The 21,868-nt window shown below is 38.6% G+C and overlaps 1 protein-coding gene across 2 annotated transcripts; it reads left to right on the top strand.

Annotated features, from left to right (window-relative positions):
* Nucleotides 1–1,070: 1,070 nt before the first annotated feature.
* Nucleotides 1,071–21,706, top strand: mphosph9 (M-phase phosphoprotein 9). Of its 2 annotated transcripts, none has more exons than XM_030149494.1 (24): nucleotides 1,071–1,178; nucleotides 1,965–2,236; nucleotides 3,327–3,474; nucleotides 4,995–5,084; nucleotides 5,874–6,382; nucleotides 6,476–6,629; nucleotides 6,838–6,910; nucleotides 8,582–8,685; nucleotides 8,917–9,033; nucleotides 9,112–9,590; nucleotides 10,402–10,551; nucleotides 10,703–10,790; nucleotides 11,279–11,494; nucleotides 11,730–11,777; nucleotides 11,894–11,958; nucleotides 14,710–14,811; nucleotides 14,909–15,133; nucleotides 15,231–15,397; nucleotides 17,116–17,361; nucleotides 17,516–17,636; nucleotides 18,282–18,373; nucleotides 18,903–19,087; nucleotides 19,512–19,580; nucleotides 20,729–21,706. In XM_030149494.1, exons 2-24 carry the CDS (start codon nucleotides 2,001–2,003, stop codon nucleotides 20,828–20,830), a joined length of 3,786 nt encoding a protein of 1,261 aa, XP_030005354.1. In that variant the 5' UTR covers nucleotides 1,071–1,178; nucleotides 1,965–2,000; the 3' UTR covers nucleotides 20,831–21,706. The 2 variants fall into 2 exon arrangements, with proteins under 2 accessions (XP_030005354.1, XP_030005353.1); XM_030149493.1 differs by having other exon boundaries at nucleotides 15,231–15,421.
* Nucleotides 21,707–21,868: the final 162 nt, after the last annotated feature.

Below are 21,868 nucleotides of genomic sequence, written 5' to 3'. Positions count from 1 at the left end.
GATTTCTTAAAATGCCAAATAGGCCTAAAGATAAGGTCACATAACCAACAAAGAAAAGCTCTAGTATAATCATAGCAAACATGTTAATCATCGGATATTTGCAGTATGCTGCAAGTTCATTTTTTCACCAGGGGGTCCTGCTTGTCCTTAAAGTTTTAAATAAATTTGATAAATATTAAGCCTTAGAAAATGCTCCTAAATTTGACTCTCTGAGGTCTCTGTGACTACAAATAGTTTAACTATCTTAATTTATTCATTTAAAATTATTTTAATCAAAGTTCACATTTTTGGTGTTGCTAATCTTCAGACCTACCACATCTAATACTGTCGTTTTTTTCTTTATATGGTTAGCAAAGTGTAGTTAAACCTAAATCTAATAACCACATTTATTTCTACGTAAAACATAGTTCAAAGTTACATTACTTTCAATATGTCCAAACATGTGTCTTCTGTTTCGTTAAAAAAATTCTCTTGAGAATGTGTTAGTACATTTAGGTGTCTAATACCTGCTGTAGACTCTTGTTCATTTGTCAGTGTTGCCTATCATTGTCAGTAGTCTGCAGGTTATGAACTGCTCAGATGTCTGATCCCATCATTTCCCATCCCTCAGCTGTCCCACATACACTGAAGTCATCAGCATTTCACCACCCTGTTGTCTTACTGATGTAAATGATGCTTGATAAGACAAAGTAGCTCCTGTGTTACACTGGACTGAATTTACATGACCTGAACTTACATTTGAAGCTCATCCTGAAATGTAGCATTAGATTCTCTAGGTTCACTCTCACACATTTGCTTCAATAAATCAGGCCGATGGAGTTCATGACCTGGTTTCTAATGTTTCACACAGCTAAAGAGTAGGTTAATGTTTGTATAAAAGCCCTCGTAGGCGGTACAGTGGGACATGATGTTAGTGGAATATCACAAAGGACTCCGTCAGCTTGTTTTGTCCCAACAGAAGTGTACGCCTCTTTCCCGATCAGCCAATAGAAACACAAGGTAAAGACGATGTCCAATCAGAGCCCTGAATTGTAATCAAATTTTTGACCAATAGCGACTCAGACTGTGAACGCTACAGCAGCCAGCGATCACTGCAGTGCAGTAGCCAACCAGCAACTAGCTAGCCAACTTGTCTACTCACAGAGAAATATGGATGAAATGATGATACAAGTCAACGGGTAGGTTAACACTTATTTATCACAGACTCTTCCTGCTACTCGTTTTGCACTGTAATCATTCTCCTGGTCTGTGTGTTTTTAGTTTTGCCGCGCAGAGAGGCTTGGCTAAGATATGCATACAAACCTGTAATAAACCAACTTAGCTCAACTCAGCTAGTTAGCTAACCCATTGCTTGTCATTGGTAGTTGGAGCTAATAAACATAGCTAACCAACACTGACCCAGGCTCTCGTGGAGTTGACAGGCAACTTTGACAGTCTGTCGGCTTGCAGCGATGCTGCTGCTGACTGGTGCCTTAGCTAAAGCAGCTAATTCAGCTGGTGCTGGTAATTTATATAAACCATTGAATGACAGGCTAATGCTATTCATTTGTGCTGTGGAGATTATGATGATGTCTCGGTGTCAAAGCTAATAAGATATTCATTGTTATTGATTCAGTCCCGTTCTCACATAGAAGATATAACAGACAATGGCCGTGCTCGCAGAAGATGGTGCTAACGCACACCATAGACACATTAATTTAAACGTTTGTTAGTATTTGGTTTTGATACTTATTTAAGTATTCATAACAGATGAAACGTCACACATATCTACTCTTTATACGAATTGATTTTTACTCTGCCACAGGTTCATGCATCACAAATCTTTTTTTCATTGTTGTCATAGTTTTGCAGCACTTCCAGATTGAGATCATAAGTTAACACTAATCTGGACAACAAGTGTGACACAAAGGTTCAAAAGTACTGTGAATACCCACTTATTTTTTTCTTCGTCTCTTTATTTGCAGCTGTCGGACATACCACCTCTGCATGGGCTCATAAACATGTCCACAGATGACAGTATCTCTGAGGATGTGTCCAGTTCGGGGGCTTTGAGCCATTGTCATGTCAGTGCTGATGGGGATGGAGGTAAAGAGAGCGAGACCTCTTTGGTGTCCTCAGAGGGTACATCAGCCTCGGGGCTGGCTGTTTCAGAGGACAGGCACACAACCTCCCAAACAACAGGAGGCACTGTGGAGTGCAGGCCAATGGACATCACACCAGCATGCAACAAGATCAGGTGCTGTAACTGGATATACATTTTTTAACAATGTACATTTTTAAAAATCTGGAATATACATGCATATATGTACACTGAGCAAAAATATAAACACCATGTACATTTGTGTAACACGAGATGCAAGGCCCAAAATGAGCTCATGGTGTCATATAATTGTAAAACATAGTTAATTCTCCTGATTTGTTATCAAGCTTTGTGTCCATCACTGCAAGTGAGCACTTGCCCAGTGATTTCACCCACAACACAGCTGTGGCATGTCCAGATGCTTCTCAAACAGCGTTAACAGTATTCAGGCACTCCCTATACTGGGTACAATATAAGGACACCTCAAAATGTCACATTTTCTCAGATGTCACCATGCCACAGATGTCACAAATTATTTGGGAACGGTTCTGAATAACATTCCAGAGCTCCATGTAGCCCTCAAAGAGGAGTGGAATAACATTCCATGGGCCACAATTGACACTATTGTCAACTCGATGAGAAGATGATGTTTCCTTCTATAAGTCAATGGTGGACACATTAGATATTGAGTTGTGATTTCTTTCAACCAGCCCCACCGTGTCCACATGAATGTCCCTGAATGCCAGACGGCACTATTATGTTCTAACGGACAGTTATCTGTACCACATTGATCAACAAAATAAATTCTGTGCAATTTAATATATTGTGCCACACCTAATGCTATTAAAATTAAAGTGTCACACGGTGTGTTTATATTTTAGCTCAGTGTATTTCCTTTTCTGATTTGGGTAATTTTGATATGAGATACAGTTCTGATTGTTATTATTTATTTGTTTATTTGATCAGTCTGGTCAGAATTCATGCAACTTAATTAAAGTATAATTCATAATATAGTCATAATTCTGCTTTGGCCAAAGCTGCATAAAATACAACTATGACTCACTTGAGGAACTATGATGCATTAGGCCTCATAAGTGTTGAGGGTAACATCTTTATAATATAAAAACCCAAAATGTAAAAAGAGACCTTAGTCTCATTTAATCTTAGTTTAAAAGTGTTGGAAGTATTTACATACTGCTTTTTAAGGTAAAACTTTTCATTTCATTCTTGTGTAACTTCTTTACAGAAGTCTATGTCTGAGCACAGATGAAGCTTTTGGAGAAGCAAAGAACCTCCCGTTCATAAACCCAAGTTCCCTCGAGACTCTTAGGGCCCTGGTGCAAGAGATTCAGAGTAGTGGAGAGACAGACCCTGAGATCTGGAAAGATTGTGAGGTGAGAAAAGGTTGCATAGACTGAAATGCAAGTTCTGTTGTTAATTTTGCACATGAGATTGTACATGCACTCTGATAATGTTGAAGGTGATGTGGGGGGTCACTGCTGTGGCATTTGTTCTTGCGGTTGTGTTTGGCAGCTGGCAGCCTCACTTCTGAGCTGTCGCTTTTGTTTTTAGTGTGGATCACACCTGACAGTAAGACTGAGACGCACTTGCACAAATCCCAACACACCACACTGCAGCACACTCCGGCTGATCTTGTTAGATGCAGGATGTGATTTGCATTGGGCAACTATTGTGATGTGCTACAAAACAAAGATATTGAGGCATTATAGTTTACACACTTGGGGAAACCTACTCTTCTCTCATTATTGGATGTTACTGAATGATAAGACCACTAGAGAATTTGTGGAGTTAGTTTGCATCATGACACAGCGGTGCACAGCTGCTCTTACACACAGAGTTGTGTGTCTAAGGATACACACTGACATAGTTCACATACCATAGCCAATATGTGCCACTTACTTAATGGAAGTATGTGTGATCTTGGAAAAAATGCCCTCACATCCTCAAGGTGGTCCTTTCTCTAACTTTACCTATTGCAATTGAATGTCTAACCCAGAAACTAAGTCTGAAACCTAAAAAAACTGGCTGAAGAAAGATACATCTTAACATTAAAATGAAACAATTCACCAACTAAAGAGCTGAGTCTTGTTAAGGTGAATATCAAAAAATTTCTGTGAATTTATCAACTGCTCATCTACAAACACACTGCTCTTCTCAGTTTGTGCCTCTTTGAGTTCTCACCTTGACTCCTGCCTTTCTGTCTTAGTCCTTCCCACCCAAAATGCAAACAGTGGAGTTGAGGAAGAGGCAGAGAGAGAAGTCAAGGAAACAGGCATTTTCACAAAATGAAACATTCTTGCCCCATGACCCTCCATTTTAAATAAATATTGCTTAAATATGATGTGTGGAACCACATCACCTGTCCATGATTCTGTTGCATTGTACCCCAGTAGTTTATGATTTGTGTCACTGTTGGTGAAATGTATAATTAACTGTTATAACTGACTATTACAGCTGATTTTAATTATTAATTTTGCCTGCTCCTCCTGTGGTTTGTTTAATCCAGACATATGTCATATCGATTTTACAGATATGCTCCTACGGGCAGCCTTGGCCCTCACTGCTCAATCCATGCTCCTCGATTTGTATTTTAGGAATTGAGCCATCCTTAAAAATGTTATGCCAAGGTTGATCTAGGGGTAACAAGCAAAGATTGAGGAATTGAGGAAGCATCAAAATAGGGAAATGTGAAGAGCTCAAGCTTATCTGCCACCTCAGACAACTGCATTATGCCCTCTTGTGGCTTTTAGTCGGTATAGCAGCACCTCCACCCCTGCATTGTGAAGACAAAAAGCTTGGCTGGCACTGATGCAGCAGCTTTACTGTGGTTTTATATCTTGTAATACACAACCTTACAGACAGAACCTGATAGTTCTGTATATTTCTACTACAGGGCCGATGGCTTCATCTGTTTCAACTAGTTGAAAAGCAATACCAAGAGCAAATACTCGCTCAGCAAGAACAATACCAGTGCCAAATACAGGTAAGTCTATCAGGGCTCCACAGTTCTACCAGTGTCATTGGGAAGTAAAGGTTAGTGGGTGAATTTGACAATTTGAAACCTGATATGTTTATTAACAAAGCTCAGTGCACATACATGCACAGAGGTAGTGACTTCAAACTTTTAACTGACATTATCCATTACTGCTGCTGGGTTAAGTGATCACGATCAGGTCATATCAGCTAGTAGTAGAAATCAAAACTTTGCTGTTGTTGGATATATGTGCTCTATGCAGAAACAAACTGCACTTTGCCTATGATTGTTTATGTGTTAAAGAAGCATCACTTTGTAACACTAGTGTAAAATCTTAAGTGGGCTGTAGTTCACAATTCAAACAGAGAGACAATCTTTTCTCATAAATTTATCATCTGATCATGTGAGGTCAGTTTCGACAGTCAAAAATTTTCCTGTCAAAATTGTAATGATTAATTTAAGCAAAACTGCTAAGTAGTTATGAATAAGGACCGTCAGTATTCAGAGCAGTAGTATCAGAAAACATATAATGTGAAGTCAGAAGACTGTTGTTAGTTTGGTGTGTAAATATATATATATATATATATATATATATATATATATATATATATATATATTCACTGAACACTGGATACTGTCTGCTCCTGGTTCCCCATGTGTCCTTTTCAAACTGTATGTTTAAGTGAAACTAATGTTTAAAACATGAAATAGTAGTTATGTGCACCTTAATTTTCACATGTGCCTTTAAATACTATAACCTAAGACAGGTGTCTTAGTTAACATATTCTTGTTTTTCAGTTAATTCAGGATGAAATTAAGGCCCTGGTTCAACTCCAGAACCGCCAAGCCAGTGGTCAGCCACACACAGAGTTCTCTACAACTCCCGTGACCAAAACTATCACTGACACAAAAGACTATATTTTGCCCCCCCTCTCCAGTGACTGCACAGTCCCTAGAAATGTGGCCAGTGACAGTGACAGCCTGGCAGCCCCTGCCCACACCCCTTTTAGTTCCCCTTCACCTCCGCTACACAGATCAGACACCACCATCCAAGGGGAGGAGCGTGCTACCACTGTACTTAGCAGTGGTTATGGGACTCTGTCTGCCTGGGAAACAGGTCTGGTACCTGTTGGGTCTCCAGGGGAAGATGAAGAGGGTTGTCAAGAGAAAGAGAGGCACCACTGGTCCCTGAACCTCCCAGAAGACACAGAGACAACTGTGACTGGGTGCCAGCAGGACTTTTCAGATGAGAGGACTGTTCAAGTGGAGGACGTTAACACATTAATCCACCAGCAGAGAAACTCTGGGTATTAACCTATACTATCAGAAGTTCTGAAGCCTTTCCCAAGTTCTGAAGCATTTGTCAAAACAGTTCTTTTACTTATATGTTATGTCTGCAGCACCAACCAGCTTCTGACCTCCTGGGCCCAGAGGCACAAACTCAGGCCTAAGAGGAGCAAGACAGGACCAGCTTCATCCCAAATTCCTGACAACCAGGAATCCATGGAGTCCCACAGACAAATCCAGCTGGAGAGCGCAGACTCCCAGGACCAGGTACAACTCTTGACTGATGATAGCTCCACAGCTGCTCTATTAGGATAGATAAGATTTAGCTTTGATAACCAAAATGATGAAAACTGCTCAGTGCTGGTCCTGACACTGCACCTGTAGTGTTTTTGTTTTCAGTGCATATGTCTGTTGTGGCTGTCCTGATTACATCCCTGCTGCTGAGTCTAATCCACTCATCTCTATTGGGTTTCAGCATCGACCAGCTGGGCCGTCATCCAGCTCCTTTCCCTTGAAGAGGAGTGACAGCCTGATGTCTGAGGCTTCAGGTAGCAATTCACTGACCATGACAGAAATACATAACATGTCATGGGTAGTGTGAAGACCATGTCTGTTGACAATATGACTAGAAAATAAGGGAAACTTTCCAAATCATCCCACCAATTCTTCTGTTGCTCACTGCTCCCTTACACAGAGTGAATCCTGAAGTTACCACTGTGTAAACACCTGCTTTAATATCTTTGTCCAATATAGACTGGTTAATTAGTAACTAAAGTATTTAACTAGAATTAGATTTTCAGACTCAGACATCTAGTTGAAAGTGAAATGCTGTGAGGACACTGTATTATATAAATTATATATGAATTATGTGATTGATTACAATGCTGTGGTAAGGCAAGGTATAAAGGAAATCGTCAGGCACAATATGTTGATTCATTTATAAGTCAGGCTTTTGTTGTTAGCTTGTACATGTGGTTATGTGTATTTGCACATAATGACTGATGAGATAATAGTAACGCGAGGCGGAAAAACTGTGATGCAACTAGTATCTGATTTGACACTTGCCCTTACTTCAGTTTTGAGTCACCCTTGTAACATTTAGTGAAATACTCTTTGACAATTTACTCCATCACATTCATGTTCATCTATCATATAGTTCCATCCAGGCTTTGTCCTCATGCTGCTGTTCCTCTTCTACTACTGTCATTACCAAGACTACTTCTACTAAAATAAATGGACAATATCACACTCTATGAAAATGATAAAGCAGTACTATTGCACTTGCCTCAAGTTACTGTAGGATGGCACTGTTGTACTAGTTGTGCTTCAATATTAGCTGCCTTTTTGTCTTAGTTTTGCATCACACAGCACATTATTCTAGAGGGTTAAATGATCCGTTGACTTGCATTTATAAAGTGATTTTCTGCCATATTGGTGCTTAAAGTGCTTTATAATGTGTCTCATTCAAATCACAAACACACATTCAGCCTCTGGGAGGAACTTAGGATTTAGTGTCTGACCCAAGAACATTTTGATGTGGATGGGAGATGTGTATGTAAATAATAAACTGAGGATTCTCACCGTATTTGTTGACTGTAACCTGCTGTCATTGTATTAGTGGGCCATTACTCTCTGCTCCCTCTCACAGCTTTAATTTCTTTCATTTAAGCACAGATTTCACTCTTAATACCACAGTTAGTGAAATTCATTGTTGATGCTTTAACAAACATATGTGACAATGATTAATCAACTCAACTAAATGCTAGCTCCTGTGGTGGAACTCCGCAATTAATTAATAATCATATAGGGTTTGCTCATTTTGGCAAAGAGATTATAGTAACTGACCCTGCTGTGTTTGCAGTGTCTACTATAGATTGCTGACCAAAGTAAGAAACAAAAAAAAAAAAGAAAATCATAATTTCAGAGCATTGCGTGTCACAACATTGAACATTTTAATATTCAGATATATGATAATATTCATATATAAATAATTTTGTATGATACACAGCACAATTTAAAAAAAAAAAAAACATTTAAAATTGTTTTAAAACTACAAATATCTAAAAATAGATATCGCCAAAGCCTATAACCACTTATTAATGTGGAAAACATTTTACTGGCAGTTATTATTAGAAATACATTGGTGCAACTTAAAACTGATGTACAAATGATTAGATTGGTGAGGTAGAACCCCCATTTAAATCCTGTTCCTCTCCTAGGCCTGACCTACTGGCGTCTGAATGAGAATGATCTGTACCGCCAGCTACCAGACAGCTTTGACAGCGGTGCTTATCTCCTGCTACAAGAGGCTTCCATGAGTTTTGTGAGTCCAAATAGTACAATTCATAATATGACATGTCTTACAAAAGAATCTGCTTTGAATTGTCATTCTAAATTGTGAAATAATATTATAGACGATTCTATTATGGATTGACATGAACTGTTTAAATTTTTCCATTACATTGTAAAATACTCATGCTAAGGACAGACATTTGTTGATTACTGACTTAAACTTTACGTTCTTGTCTGAATATTGTATCTCTGTCTTTTACAGACACCGTCTCAAGAGCCACGTCTGTCTCTCAGAGAGATTTATCAGAACAAGCAAAAAACAGACTTTAAACGTTCAGACTGGGACGGTTCTGTTACATCTGGTCCTTTGTCACCACAGGTATGTTATCTGTCTCCCTCATTATCTGTAGTTCTTGGTTAAGGCTTTAACCATTACTCTTGACTCTTGGTGTTTTAGGTGTTAACATTAGACCCAGCAGCTAACATGCGACAGTCGGATCGTACCTCTGGCTTCACATCACCATCCCACTTCAGCAGCCCCTCTTTTGCCACACAGCCCCACCTGTACCCCCGAGTAGAGACCCCTGTGACCCCTGACAGCATGGCTGAGTCCAGTCCTAATCCTGGAGATACAGACTGTATCTCTGACACCTCCAGTGTTTCAGCTGCCGGGCCTTCCCCATTGAAGGTGCAAGGCCAGTGGGGAAATACTTCCCCGGCAGTCCTGTCTACCTCCCAGAATCAGACCCAGCCGAGCTCCCACAGCAGCAGCCAGCAGCGCAGAGCCAGTGCTCCTTTGGCCAGTGAGGAGGAGGGTAGTCACACCCACACCAGCACTCTGAAACCTTGTTCAGCCTCTGGTGCAAGTCTGGGCCCTGCAGCCAGTCCACACATGGAGAGGGCGTCTTCACTGGAGGATCCTGTTGTCCTTTCTCTGTGAGTGTCATAAATGTGTGTTCCTTCATTGTAGGATTTGCATGTTTGATGCAGGTGAGAGTTAGCTGTTCAGATGAGTTAGTAAAATACAGTAAAATCTTGCCACTTTCATCAATCTTGAATCGAAATAATTTCAGTGAAAGTTGTTAAATGCTATTTACAGGATTCCTACAGGTGCTTGAAATCCTTGAAAATGCTTGAATTTCAATGTTGTGTTTTCAAGATCTGAAAAGTGCTTGAATTTCAGTTTAAGTGCATGAAAGTGCTTGCAATTATAATTCTGATGTGACTTATTTATTTATTTATTTATTTATTTATATTAACTCTACCAGGTTAGATGGACAGCAAAAGCTATTTGCAGAGGTGATGCATTTTGAAAAATAAAACTTTATGTCAAAATAGAAAATTAGCGGGTGCTCTAAGGTCGACTCTAGGTAAATTTTTATCAAGTGTGTTTGAAGAATGCGAAATGGCTTCCCTTTTTTTGGATAAAACTTTGTGTTCTCCTTTAACTTTTGAACTTTTTGCTATTTTTGAAACATAGTTGTAGATTTTTATAGCATAATACAATGTACATCGTTGTGATAAAAGTGGAAAAAAAAAATCATGAGTATATGTATTCCTGTAGATATATATTTTATCCCAGTGATAAGGTGCTGTGCTGGAAAAAATTGAAAATGACCCATAAAAGTGCTTGAGAAGTACTTGAATTTGACCTTGAAAAATGTCTACGAATTCTGTATTTACACAGGTGGTAGGATCCTCTGGCAGAATAAAATCACATCATTTCTTTTTGCTTTTTCATCTCCAGACTGAGGCAAAACTTAAGAGAGAAACACTCTAGACATGTGGCAGATCTGAAAGCATATTATGAATCTGAGATCCAACTCCTACGAGACAAACTCAAGCTCAGAGATCTACCGAAGGACTTAGAGAAGAGCAACCAGACCCTGACAGAGAGGTGTGTGTCTTTCTGCATTTACTGTACAGTTACTTATGTATACATGTTCATAGTTTGCTCAAACAATTGTCCATATAATATCTAGAATTGTTGAGTACAATTTAATTAAAATGACCTAATTGAGTGACTAATGCCTTTGGTCGACCTACAGGTGCAAACATCTGGAGAAAGCTTTGGCTGAAGCAACGGGTCGGATTCAAGAACTTGAGGCAAACAACAGCTCTCTGGAGAAAAAACTGGTATATATTCCCCAATTATTAGACTTTTTAACTTTCAGCACATATGTCAGATCAGAATTTTGCCCCTCTCATGTTGTGATGAGGATACACTGATTTAAAAAGAGAATTTGGTCAAGAGCTGATGCCAGTTATAGAGTTATTGTCTGTTTATTTGGCTTTTGTTGTTATGTATCCCAACCTAAACCTTCAATCATACATATTTATGAAAGAAAAACCATATATAACACAACAGCTAAATATCAGTCACTGCCATTGGTGTTATAACATCTTACATACTGATACCATTTCACATGATACAGTGGTGCATTCATAGTTTTCGTGTATTTTGCTGGAATCTTCCTGACTGTCCCAAAACTGGTTGAAAATATGTTTACATAGACATTTTGGGAAGAAATTTGAATTTTAACTGAACTCATTCAATCACAACTAATTACTCTTCAAACTTTCACTTTTATTTCTAACATTTTTTTTGATTTTTTTGTTGTTAGGCAGAATGGTCGGAGCGATATGCTGTAGCAGGCGCCACTGTGAAATCTTTGCAGCAGCGAATAGAGGATGGCAAACGCTCAGGCAAAGAGAAGGACGCCTTGGTAACACGTTTAAAGACTCGTGTGCGTCAGCTGGAAGAAGCAGCACAGAAAGTCTGCAAAGAAGCAGATGAGAAGGAGGCCAGGAGGGAGAGAGAATACAAGATGCTGCAGGATGTGAGTTTTTAGCCTCAGCCACAGTGTCATGACTCCTGAGATCAGCCATTAGATTAGAAATGCCCCAACAGCTGTTACTTGGATTGAAATGAAATTTGTTGTATTTATCCACCTCAAAGGATGAAGTGTCATATATCCCTTGTATTTTCATTTATTCAGCACTGTCACTTTGATTTATGGTTAAATTACATTTCCATCATCTGTTAAAGTCTATTTATATTGTTTGTGTCCTCAGCTGCTTGGAGAATATGACTCTCTGATGAAGGAGCACGAAGGAGTGAAGGTACTGTTTGCTGATTTTTTTGATCTTGTTAATCACTTGACTGTTCATTCATTCATTGTTCTTTTTTTTTTTTTTTCTTTTTTTTTTTTTTTTTTGATAAATTTCTTCTTATACAGAACAACTTGGTGTCAACAGAGAGCAAACTTGTTGACGCCAGCGATCAGATATCTGAACTGAAGAGGTGAGTTGACTGTAGAGTTGACTGTAACTTAAGAAAAATGGAAAATATGGTTTGTGTTTTGTCAGGATTTGAATGATTCTGATTCTGATGTCACTGCTCTGTATCATTATGGTGTCTTATTAAATTAAAGCTGTTACTCTGAGACTTGTCATCGGGCAGAAAATCCATAACTACCTTTCATCAACTTGTAACTCGAGTGGTCTGAGTAGAAACGAAAATTCTGCCCAATTGTGTTACATGTTTTAGTCCCTGAAAATCTGTCCCTGTAATGGGAGGATTTGGTCACTCATAGGTGTTTTAAGACAGGTCAGGGGTTAAATATGTATAATAATATGTATTTAGTTTTGTTTTGGACTGAGGGGAGAGAGCTACAGTATGCATTTTCTTTTCTTTTCTTTTCTACGCTTTTCTTTGTTGCTTTGCTTTTCTAAGGTTTTCTATGCCTTTGTTTGTTTGTTTGTTTGTTTGTTTGTTTGTTTGTTTCTTTCTTTCTTTCTTTCTTTCTTTCTTTCTTTCTTTCTTTCTTTCTTTCTTTCTTTCTTTCTTTCTTTCTTTCTTTCTTTCTTCCTTCCTTCCTTCCTTCCTTCCTTCCTTCCTTCAGGTCAAGCAATTGCTATTTATATGTTTTAAAGTCACATCCAGTGCATCACAATATATATGTTGTGACATTTTGTGTTTGACTACATATCTATTAAAAACATACAAATAGAGATAATAAATAAATGTTAACATGTAATCACATTTTTAAACTTGCTGAAACCCTTAATATTTTGTCTTAGGCCTACGTACGAGCATTTTTAAACTGTCATAGGCATCACACTAACAGACATAAGTCAAATACATATGTAGTTTTATCCTCTGGAGATATCCTTCTTATTGTTATTCTTTGCCGTGGATCTCTTACAGATGTTACATCCTCTGCTCAGCTGTAGGCTGGTTATTGGATCTAGGCCTATCACTGTCAAATTGCAGTTGGCATTAACCAGTTCCAGAAACTGTGTCAAAGAGATGAGGTGGCGCACAGTAGAAGTAATCAATACAGTGTAATTATGCTGCTGTCCAGAAAAGATGATAACGGTGGTTGACATTGTGCTGCGCTGTTTCAGCTTTGCTTGCGAATTGGCGTCAATAGAGGCTGTGCATGGACTTTTTACTGATGAAGTCCGTCATGTCGATTCAGCAAATTCACTGACAGATAGCAAACTACAGCTGAGCTCACACAACATCAATATCTGTGTCAAAGGAGGGCATTAGTCTCCAAGGGAAGACTGAAAGGCAGATGGCCAGAGAGTCAATGCAAATGTGGAGAGGTTCAGGAGTGTTACTCTTTCAAAAAATGAACAGGGGACCTTCAATGTGAAGTGAAAAAAATGGAAAATAGTAGTGTTAACAAAATTAAATGACCTCCATGAATGTACTGAACAAGATCTGTTTTTTTTTTCTCTTTTTTCCCATTTTATGTTTATTAAATGCTTCAAAAGGTACAAAATTTACAACATGAAATCACAAGGACATCACATTCAACACAAAAGTCAAACACACAGCACCACACACTGAATTGGTACAAAGCACACATCACCAAGATATCCTATGGTGAAGGATTTGACTTTTTTCCCCCTCCCAAAATCCCCCCTCCCCCAGCCAGTCAAAAAAATACACAAAAATGATAATAATGATAATAATAAATAAAATAGAATAAAAGGGGAGGCACAATACATCTTTCATTATGAGCTGTCTATAGTCATTATCTTTTGATATGAGTTAATCTGAGTTAAGATTGGCTCCCACACATTTTCATATACATCTAGCTTGAACAAGGTCCTTTTACGTTAATTCTAAAAGTTAAAGAAAGCAGGTCATTTTCAGACTAAAACATAAAAAGCTTAAACACCCCAATACTCATTACTAGAAAGTCTGATACCTCAAAGGCTCCACAATGTGCTGCAATATTTCAACCAACCACTATAAAGAATGATAGGTTATACCCATTTTTTTTGGATCTGCTTCAGATTTTAATGGCTCATATCTCACCCCTCCACGGTTTCTTGAAAAGTGAAATGGATTTTATCAGTCAGAGAAACAAAGCACCTTAGAAATGAATATAAAAAGCAGTAAGATATGTAAGAACATTGTACCTCTAGAACTTAATAGAGTCACTCAGCAAATACACAAACCTGCAAAAGATGTTACTCAGCAAATCTGCCACCTCTGGGCCAAACTGTCTGTATAAATAGAAGGGCTTTCTTAAGGTGTGCAGGTTAACACATAATGCAAAAGGGAATTAAAGCATTAAGTATTACATGCAAATACTGACTCTCAGATAGTAGACGTAAATGAGAGTGTAACTACGCCTGGTGAAGTTTTCTGAATGAACAAATATACAGTGCAAATCAGGAAGTACATGATACAGTACTTCAGGCCATCCCTGAAGTTAAAGTCAACCCAGCGATAGAAAATCTGAATGAATTAACTCAATGCTACTCATTTTATTATTATGGCAACTTCACATGAAGTAGTTTTCTGTGCAGCTGTGCTACATATCTCAGTTTGACATTTTTCTGTGTAGTAGACATCTAATTTTTAAATGTCATGTAAACCTTCTTCACATGTACGTTTCTGAGATTGTGACTGGTTGTGACAGACCGTGTCATGTCTGTCGACCTGTAGTTCTAAAACTGTGATATTTCATTATGTTTTCTGCCTCCTTTCTGTATTTTGTGATGTGTTGAACATTTCTGTCTATTTCTGTAGAGTCATCTCCAAGCTGGAGACTCAGGTGAAGCAGCTGGAGCATGAGAACCAGGCCAGAGCTCGATATTCTTCTCACAGTAACACACAACCCTCTGGTGCTGGGTACGAGTTTAATAGTTGACTGACTGATAATTCATGTCTATGTCTGTCATAAGTGGCTTGTAGATTTTAACATATCTAATGCCTTCCATGTCTGCAGGCTTTTCCACCATCCTGACCTGCTGCTGTCACCGAGCAAAAGCAAGGTAGAGTCAGATGTCACCCGCAGGAAGTCAGCATCTGATCAGCTGAACGGCAGTAAAAAGTCACCTTTTCATCAAACAAACCCACCGAGTGTCCACAGGAAATCTCCATATCCATTTAAAGATCCCTCATCAGGACCCGGAAGCTCTGTGGACACGTCTTCAACAGGAGGAAGCTGGAGGTTGGTTGTAATCGTCAAGATTATTTTATTAATCAAAGATGATGAACATTGAATGCTATTTATTGATGTTCCTGATGTTGATGCTCCTGTTCCACAGGTGTGCATCTCCCCCAGAGTGTGAGCAACCCCCTCCTCAGCCCAGACAGAAGGAAGGCGTCGGCCAGAGAGAAGCCGGTCGGAGAGAGGGGTCGTGTGCCCTCACACCTATGATGAGGGCCCTGATAGAACTGGAAGAGACCAGAGCCACAGAGAGCCGGGCCCCCTGTAAGAACAGCTCCACCACCCACAGTAGGACTCACACCCACTCACACAAGATCAAACTCATGCCTGCCTTGTCTCTTCTCAAACTTCAACTTTCACTTAAGTCAGAGTATAAAGCTGTTGTAAAAAACAAAAAGGCAGGATTTTTGTGGATCTTGTGGAAACTCTTAAGAAATTCTGCAATTAAATAATTGAATAATAATTATGATTTTAGGCCTTAAAATATCTTAAGTACAGTTAAAAAAAGAAGAAAATGTAACTTGTATTATGGATGAGAAATAATTCTTAAAAAGTCCCAAAAGGTCTAAAAAGTTACTTGTTAAACTTTCACATCCTTTAGGTGAGTGTGTGTGTGGTCTCTGTTTGCCTGTGTTGTACACTGACCAGTGATGCTGGTAAATGAATGACAAAGATGGAGTGTTTCATTACAGTGATGCTGAAGGTGAGTGGATGAGAATAGTGATAGTTAATCCCTGGACAAACAGGAAACAGTGAGTGTGTGAAAATAGTGATGCACACTGCTCGTGTGACTTGAAGTTTAAACACAGGAGGCCTGGTGTATTCTCCTGACAGCTCCTTGGTTTTAATTAGAGGATACTATTCTGGTGAACTGTTCCTTCAGATGATTCCCTGAAGGTGAAAAGATTTGTGAACTGAAGCTGGGAGCCACATCTGTTTGTTGTGACACATGACACCACTTAACGCTGCCATATTCCCGAAGTCATTCAATACATCAGATGCATCTGCTGATACTAGTGTCTTATATTTCCTGAATTCCAAAGGCTTTTCATTAACCTGATACGGCAAGAAATATGTTTGAAAAAGCAATATGGATACTTATGAGTGCTTATGGGAAGTCTTGTGGGAGTGTGTGCGTCTGTTCTAGGAGGTAGTTGTTTGCTGACATTCACTCACTCCATTGCTAATGGTAGCTACAATTATTTGCAGTTGCTGATGTATTGTTTGGACCACAAGCCAAAGAAATGTAATGAAGTTTAATAGAGGAGTAGAGAAATCACAGATCATTTAAATTAACTCAGATTATATGTCATTTCTTTTGAAAAATAATTGATTTTCAAAATTATTTATCACTTCCGTTGAATGATTTGCAACTCATATTGTTATTATTCTGGACAGTGTTGTGATTTGCATTTGCATGTTATGAAGGATCATTATTAAAATATGTATTTTTTTTAAAAACAATATTCAAACTTGAATCTACAAAGAATTGCAACACTGTCAGATCTGGTTTTTGTGCACAATGTCACGGAACCCAAAATTCCACACACCTGACATGAACTGCAGCATTTTTCAATTATGTAATTGCACAGACTGACATTATGACTGTGATTGTGATTGAATTAATTGTGCAGTTCTGTTGGTGCAGAAGAGAGACCGGTAAGAACATCGGAAGGAGCTTTGGGAATTGTAATACGATTTGTAACCGAATCAACCCACATCCTGTACATAGACTAAAGTGTAAAGGCTGTTATCATGGATGTAGGCCTTTGGGAGAATTGTCAGCTTAGAAATGGATTTGTGTAGCATCAGCAAATGACCAGCACAAAACTCCAGCACAAACTTTGGATAAACACACAAGCAAAAGCAAAGCTTCTATACTGAACCTTCAATCTCCTTCTCTAGAGAGTACACACAGCCTGGTACACTGTATACATGTCATTGCTTTGACAGGTTTGTGTCTGTGTGGTTTCTCGCTGCAGGGTTAGGCAATCAGAGACCCACTGTGGGCTTTGTGGAGCGGAGACACAAGGAGCCAATTCAAGAACAGGCTAGACTTCAAGCAGACAGGGATGTGATTAAACCTGAAAGACTAGGACCAAAAAGCCACATCGGAGCAGAAAGAGCTGCAGCTCTTCTGAGGGCCCAGAGGAGTCTGTCTCCAGAGGGCCACAGATCCTCCTCACTGCCTCCGCCAGCAGAAAGAAACATACCTGCCACTACACCCAGTATGTGCTCCAGTTTTTGTCTTTCACTCTCACCTTGTAAATAAGCTGCTACCACGGCTAGAATTTTTTTTTTTTTATTTCTATGCTGCTTTAATTAACAGTGGAACAATGAACTGAAATAAAATGTAATTATATTGAACTCTTTTTCATTCAGCAAAGAGAGAGACTTTAATGATGCCCCTGTCTGCAAAATCCAGTCCTAAACGCTGCCCTACTGAGAACTACTCCACTGCTTTTGGTCACTTGATGCCAAGAGAGGAACACTTGTTCAAAGGGTGAGACACACACGCACGCACGCACGCACACACACACGCACACACGCACGCACGCATTCACGCACACACACACACACACACACACACACATTCTTAGAGCCTTAAAACACAGGGTACAGCAGGTGGGCAGTGGCAGCTTTTGAGCTTTTCCCTTTCTAAAATGTGAAGAACATGACTGTGAAGTTACAGTAATAATTTGACACTGGAAAAGACACAAATGTTGATTCGGACTCAGGACTAACAGTGCAGGTGTAAAATATTTTATGTGGTGAATTCTTCATGTATTAATTTGCTCCTAGTTTGTGTTTTAGTGTTTTTTAGTGTTTGATAAATAACCTCAAAACTGGAGACATGAATTTTTGCACGCCATCCATACACTTTTCAGTTGAAAAAAAAAACTGTAAGCAGAAGTTTGCCATCTATTTCCATTCTGACAGACAAGACTTTTTTTATTGTATTAAAATAATACATTAACTGGGTCCCACAGAACTCTTCAGTGTAGAGCCGGTCTCAGTATTAACTGAAGTGTAAACAGCTTGGATCTGGATGTGTATCCAGTAATGCCCAAAGAAATCACAAAGGCTAAAGAAACAGTGCAGTGCTGAATGCTCTGCTTTATGTTCTTCCATTTTGTGCTGTCTACAGGAATAATGGACAAGTTGACCAGAGACGCCATTCATTCCACAGCAGCAGTCCCAGGAGAAGACTTCACTTTATGTCAGCAGAAAGAGAAAATGGTAAATAGAAGCTTTGATTGATGTGAAATACTTCCACAGTACATTCAGTAAATGAACCTCATTAAGGCCTGATTAGATGTGACCTCATCTGATTAAGCTTTTCTGGTTTGGTTTGGTGTATTCTGTCTGCACTGTGTCTCTGCCACGCACCAGTGTAAATAAGAGAATCAAAATGTTTCCTAATTCTTATGTGTAAATTTCAAAAGTAATTGAGGAGCTTTTAAATGTTTAATCATTGGGACTGAACAACATTTGAGTCTAAAGTATGACCTGACAGTTGTACATAAAAATAAACCTTAAGCTGTGGTTTTATGAACAATATTTCTGCAGCCAGACTGAAATTATTCCATGTGTTTACATGAATGCTCAAAGTTTGTTTACATGCCCTAAAGCATCAGAACAGAACCTTTTGACATGCACACGATTCTGATTGGACTATTAGTCTGAGTAGTTGTAGATTAGTCCATGTGAACAAAGCTCCTCACCAATGAATGCATGCAAGTTTAAATTGAGTTTACATGTGTTTCAGACCTCCAGCAGCCGGAGTCCTGTGGCAGTGCGAACCCTCCTGAGGGTAACTCTCAGCTGGGCTGGGAGGAGCAGGGAGCCAACCTGCAGGACACCTGTGAGGATTCAGCAGCGCCTCTGGACAGACTGCATTCACTGGCTGAGGCAGAGAAACTGTTTGACGAGCTGACGCAGGAGAAACTGCAGGTGTGTAAGATACACACACTGCATCATTTACACCCGAAGATGTTTAAAAATAATAACCTGTGTCTCTGCAAAGGAAATTTACTGAAAACATCAGAGTTGGTCTGTTTAGAGGCACATTGTTTCAGTTTGAAACAGGCTTTATCTCTGACACACAGGCCTAAAAAGCACAACTGTAATCCCCACCTGACCTCTTATGTAAACTGCACCTCATTGTTTTTATATCACTGCTAAATGATTTCTATTTATAGGAAATTCACATCCTCTGCCAACCCCACCCCCCTCTGCCTGCCTCACTGTATTCTCACCTCCCATCCAACTAATCTAATGTGTCCTGCCAAAGTGTTTGCCAGTCATGTGTCCTCATTTCATCAATATATTTCTTGTTTGTCAATAAATGATTAACCTTTGTGTGTGTGCTGGGCAGATTGAGGCAGCTTTGAGCCGGATGCCTGGTGCAGGCAGCAGAGTGAGCCTACAGGCCAGGTTAGATGAGGTAAGAGCACCATGAAAACCGTTCACTTCACTAAATTATGGAATAATAGACACTGGAATTTGTGCCTGTAGTATAACAGTACAACAGTGCTTTAATCATTTTTTTTTAACTTGAACAAACAAGTTTATTTTGTGTTAAATAATTGTGGTTCAGTGTTTGCTTTTATGCCCCACGTATGAGACACAATATGAAAGTGATATGGAAGATTTTTTTTCAATCTGAGAACTGAAACATGATTGTTAAAGGAAAATACCTACTTTTTATTTATTAGCTTGTCTGACACAATTAATACTTCCACACTCTCACATCACATCTATTCATTCATGCAGTGAAAAACAAATTGTAAACTTATAATTTTGTGGTATTGAGGTAACAGTTCCATGGATAGGTAGGCTTTCCTTTCTAGTCTTATCATAGAGTATGTGAGAAAAAATACCTTTGACATAATCAATAAAAATGTACAATCAAATCAAACTAAATTGGCTATAAACCCTTTCATTTTCTCTTCTGTTTCCAATTTCTCTTATTAAATTCTGACTTTCTATTAAAATCATTATATTATTCATATGTTAGCATTTAGCATTAGCTTACCCATCACCCTGTGCTCTTCCAGATCTGTCCTTTTTGTCTGAATATGGTCACTTTTGGCTCTAAAGATCCAAGATGGCAACGCCAAGCCCCTGGCTTCACTATGTCCAAATAAAAACAACAAAAAACCAAAGGGACATGTCACAGTGGCTCTCTCCACTTCTTACCTAGAGTCAAACTAAAATTGGTGAAGTTACATAAAACTTGGAATAGAATGACAGTAGTACAATGCATTCACAACAACAACAATGCATCAACAGCTGATACACACTCACCCTATTTCTCTAGTGCCTGTAATAATAATCTACCAATAATTGTGTTGGAGACAGAGCCAATCAGAAATGACCTACTCTGATTCTCAGAAAGCAAATCTCAGACAAACAAAGAAAAAAATACATTAATTAGGAATCTAAAGGAAACAGACGAGGTAGGGGATTTGAGATGGGGCCAATAACTGAATAATAGATCAAATGGTTATTTTAATTGATGTTTTTATTTTTTTTGCACATGTTTTAACGAAAGCTTGAGTAAAAGAATAAAAACTGTCCTTCCGTCCTCAGGTGGCCTTAGAGAACCGTCTGGAGAGGCTGAATCGTGAGCTGGGTTCACTTCGAATGACTCTGAAGAGATTCCACGTCCTCCGCTCTTCTGCCAACATATAGCAATGTCTGTCTTTTTACATTACACCGTAGACGATACAACTTAGTGTCTTGTTTTATACACAGGACTGATTGTCGTTGAGTCTGTTTCTGTGCCATGATTTCCATCTGTACAATAACTCTTTGCCATGTTTTTTTTACAAGCATTTACTTATTACTCGGGGATATTTTTTATGTGTGAAAGATATTGAAATTTTTGGAGTATATTTTAATAATACACAGATTTGTAAAGTCATTTACTTTTTTAGTCACAGAAATATTGATATGAGATGTTTTACTTGCCATGTTCAGGCGTAGATCCTGAATCAGCTGTTAAATAATGATCAGTTCTTTCCAGCAAAGACATTCATCCCCCCTGGTAAATATCACTGCCATTTTTGCTCATGTGTTTGTGGAAATATATGTTTTTTCCATTAGACATCAGATATAATGTAATAGTTTGATATTTTTTTTACTTTTCAAAATTTTATGCATTTCAAGTGTCATTTTTAGTTTCATATGTTGATTTGTTTTGGGCCAAATGTTCAGACTTGAAGGAAGTTTTTGTTTACTTGAATCAAATTGCCTTTTTCCTTTGTTTACATTCCTTAAATACACATCACTTTTCTTTGCTTTAATTTTTAACTGAAGTGATTTTTGCCGCAGGACTGGAACCTAGAGATTAGAGTCACTTGTAAAATCCAAACCAGCACACTCTGAGTAGACAGACACAATTTCCACTCCTGGCTCATTTCATTTATTCTTGAGCAATGCTTGTGCATGGAGTTTCTTGCACTGCTTCTCTTTTGCCATGCAGCTTTCTTACGCAACATACATGTCACTGGAACTATAATGTTGTTGTTGCACAATAAATGAAGCCTTTTTAAGTAACAGAAAGTATTAGTTTTTTGTACTGTGCATTTTTCTTATTTCATTTGGATAATAGACACATGAATGATAGCTTTAAGATTTAGAGTTCAGAAACAAATTAATAGGTGACTCCAGTTGAATAAACCTAAATTTTAAACTTCTGGAATCATTGCACTTGGGTGTACTTTTCGA

This window comes from Sphaeramia orbicularis, chromosome 12 (genome assembly GCF_902148855.1).
Source record: "Sphaeramia orbicularis chromosome 12, fSphaOr1.1, whole genome shotgun sequence".
NCBI classification, from domain to species: domain Eukaryota; kingdom Metazoa; phylum Chordata; class Actinopteri; order Kurtiformes; family Apogonidae; genus Sphaeramia; species Sphaeramia orbicularis.
Note: the sequence above shows the minus strand (reverse complement) of the source record. Positions and strands in the feature narration are given on the sequence as shown.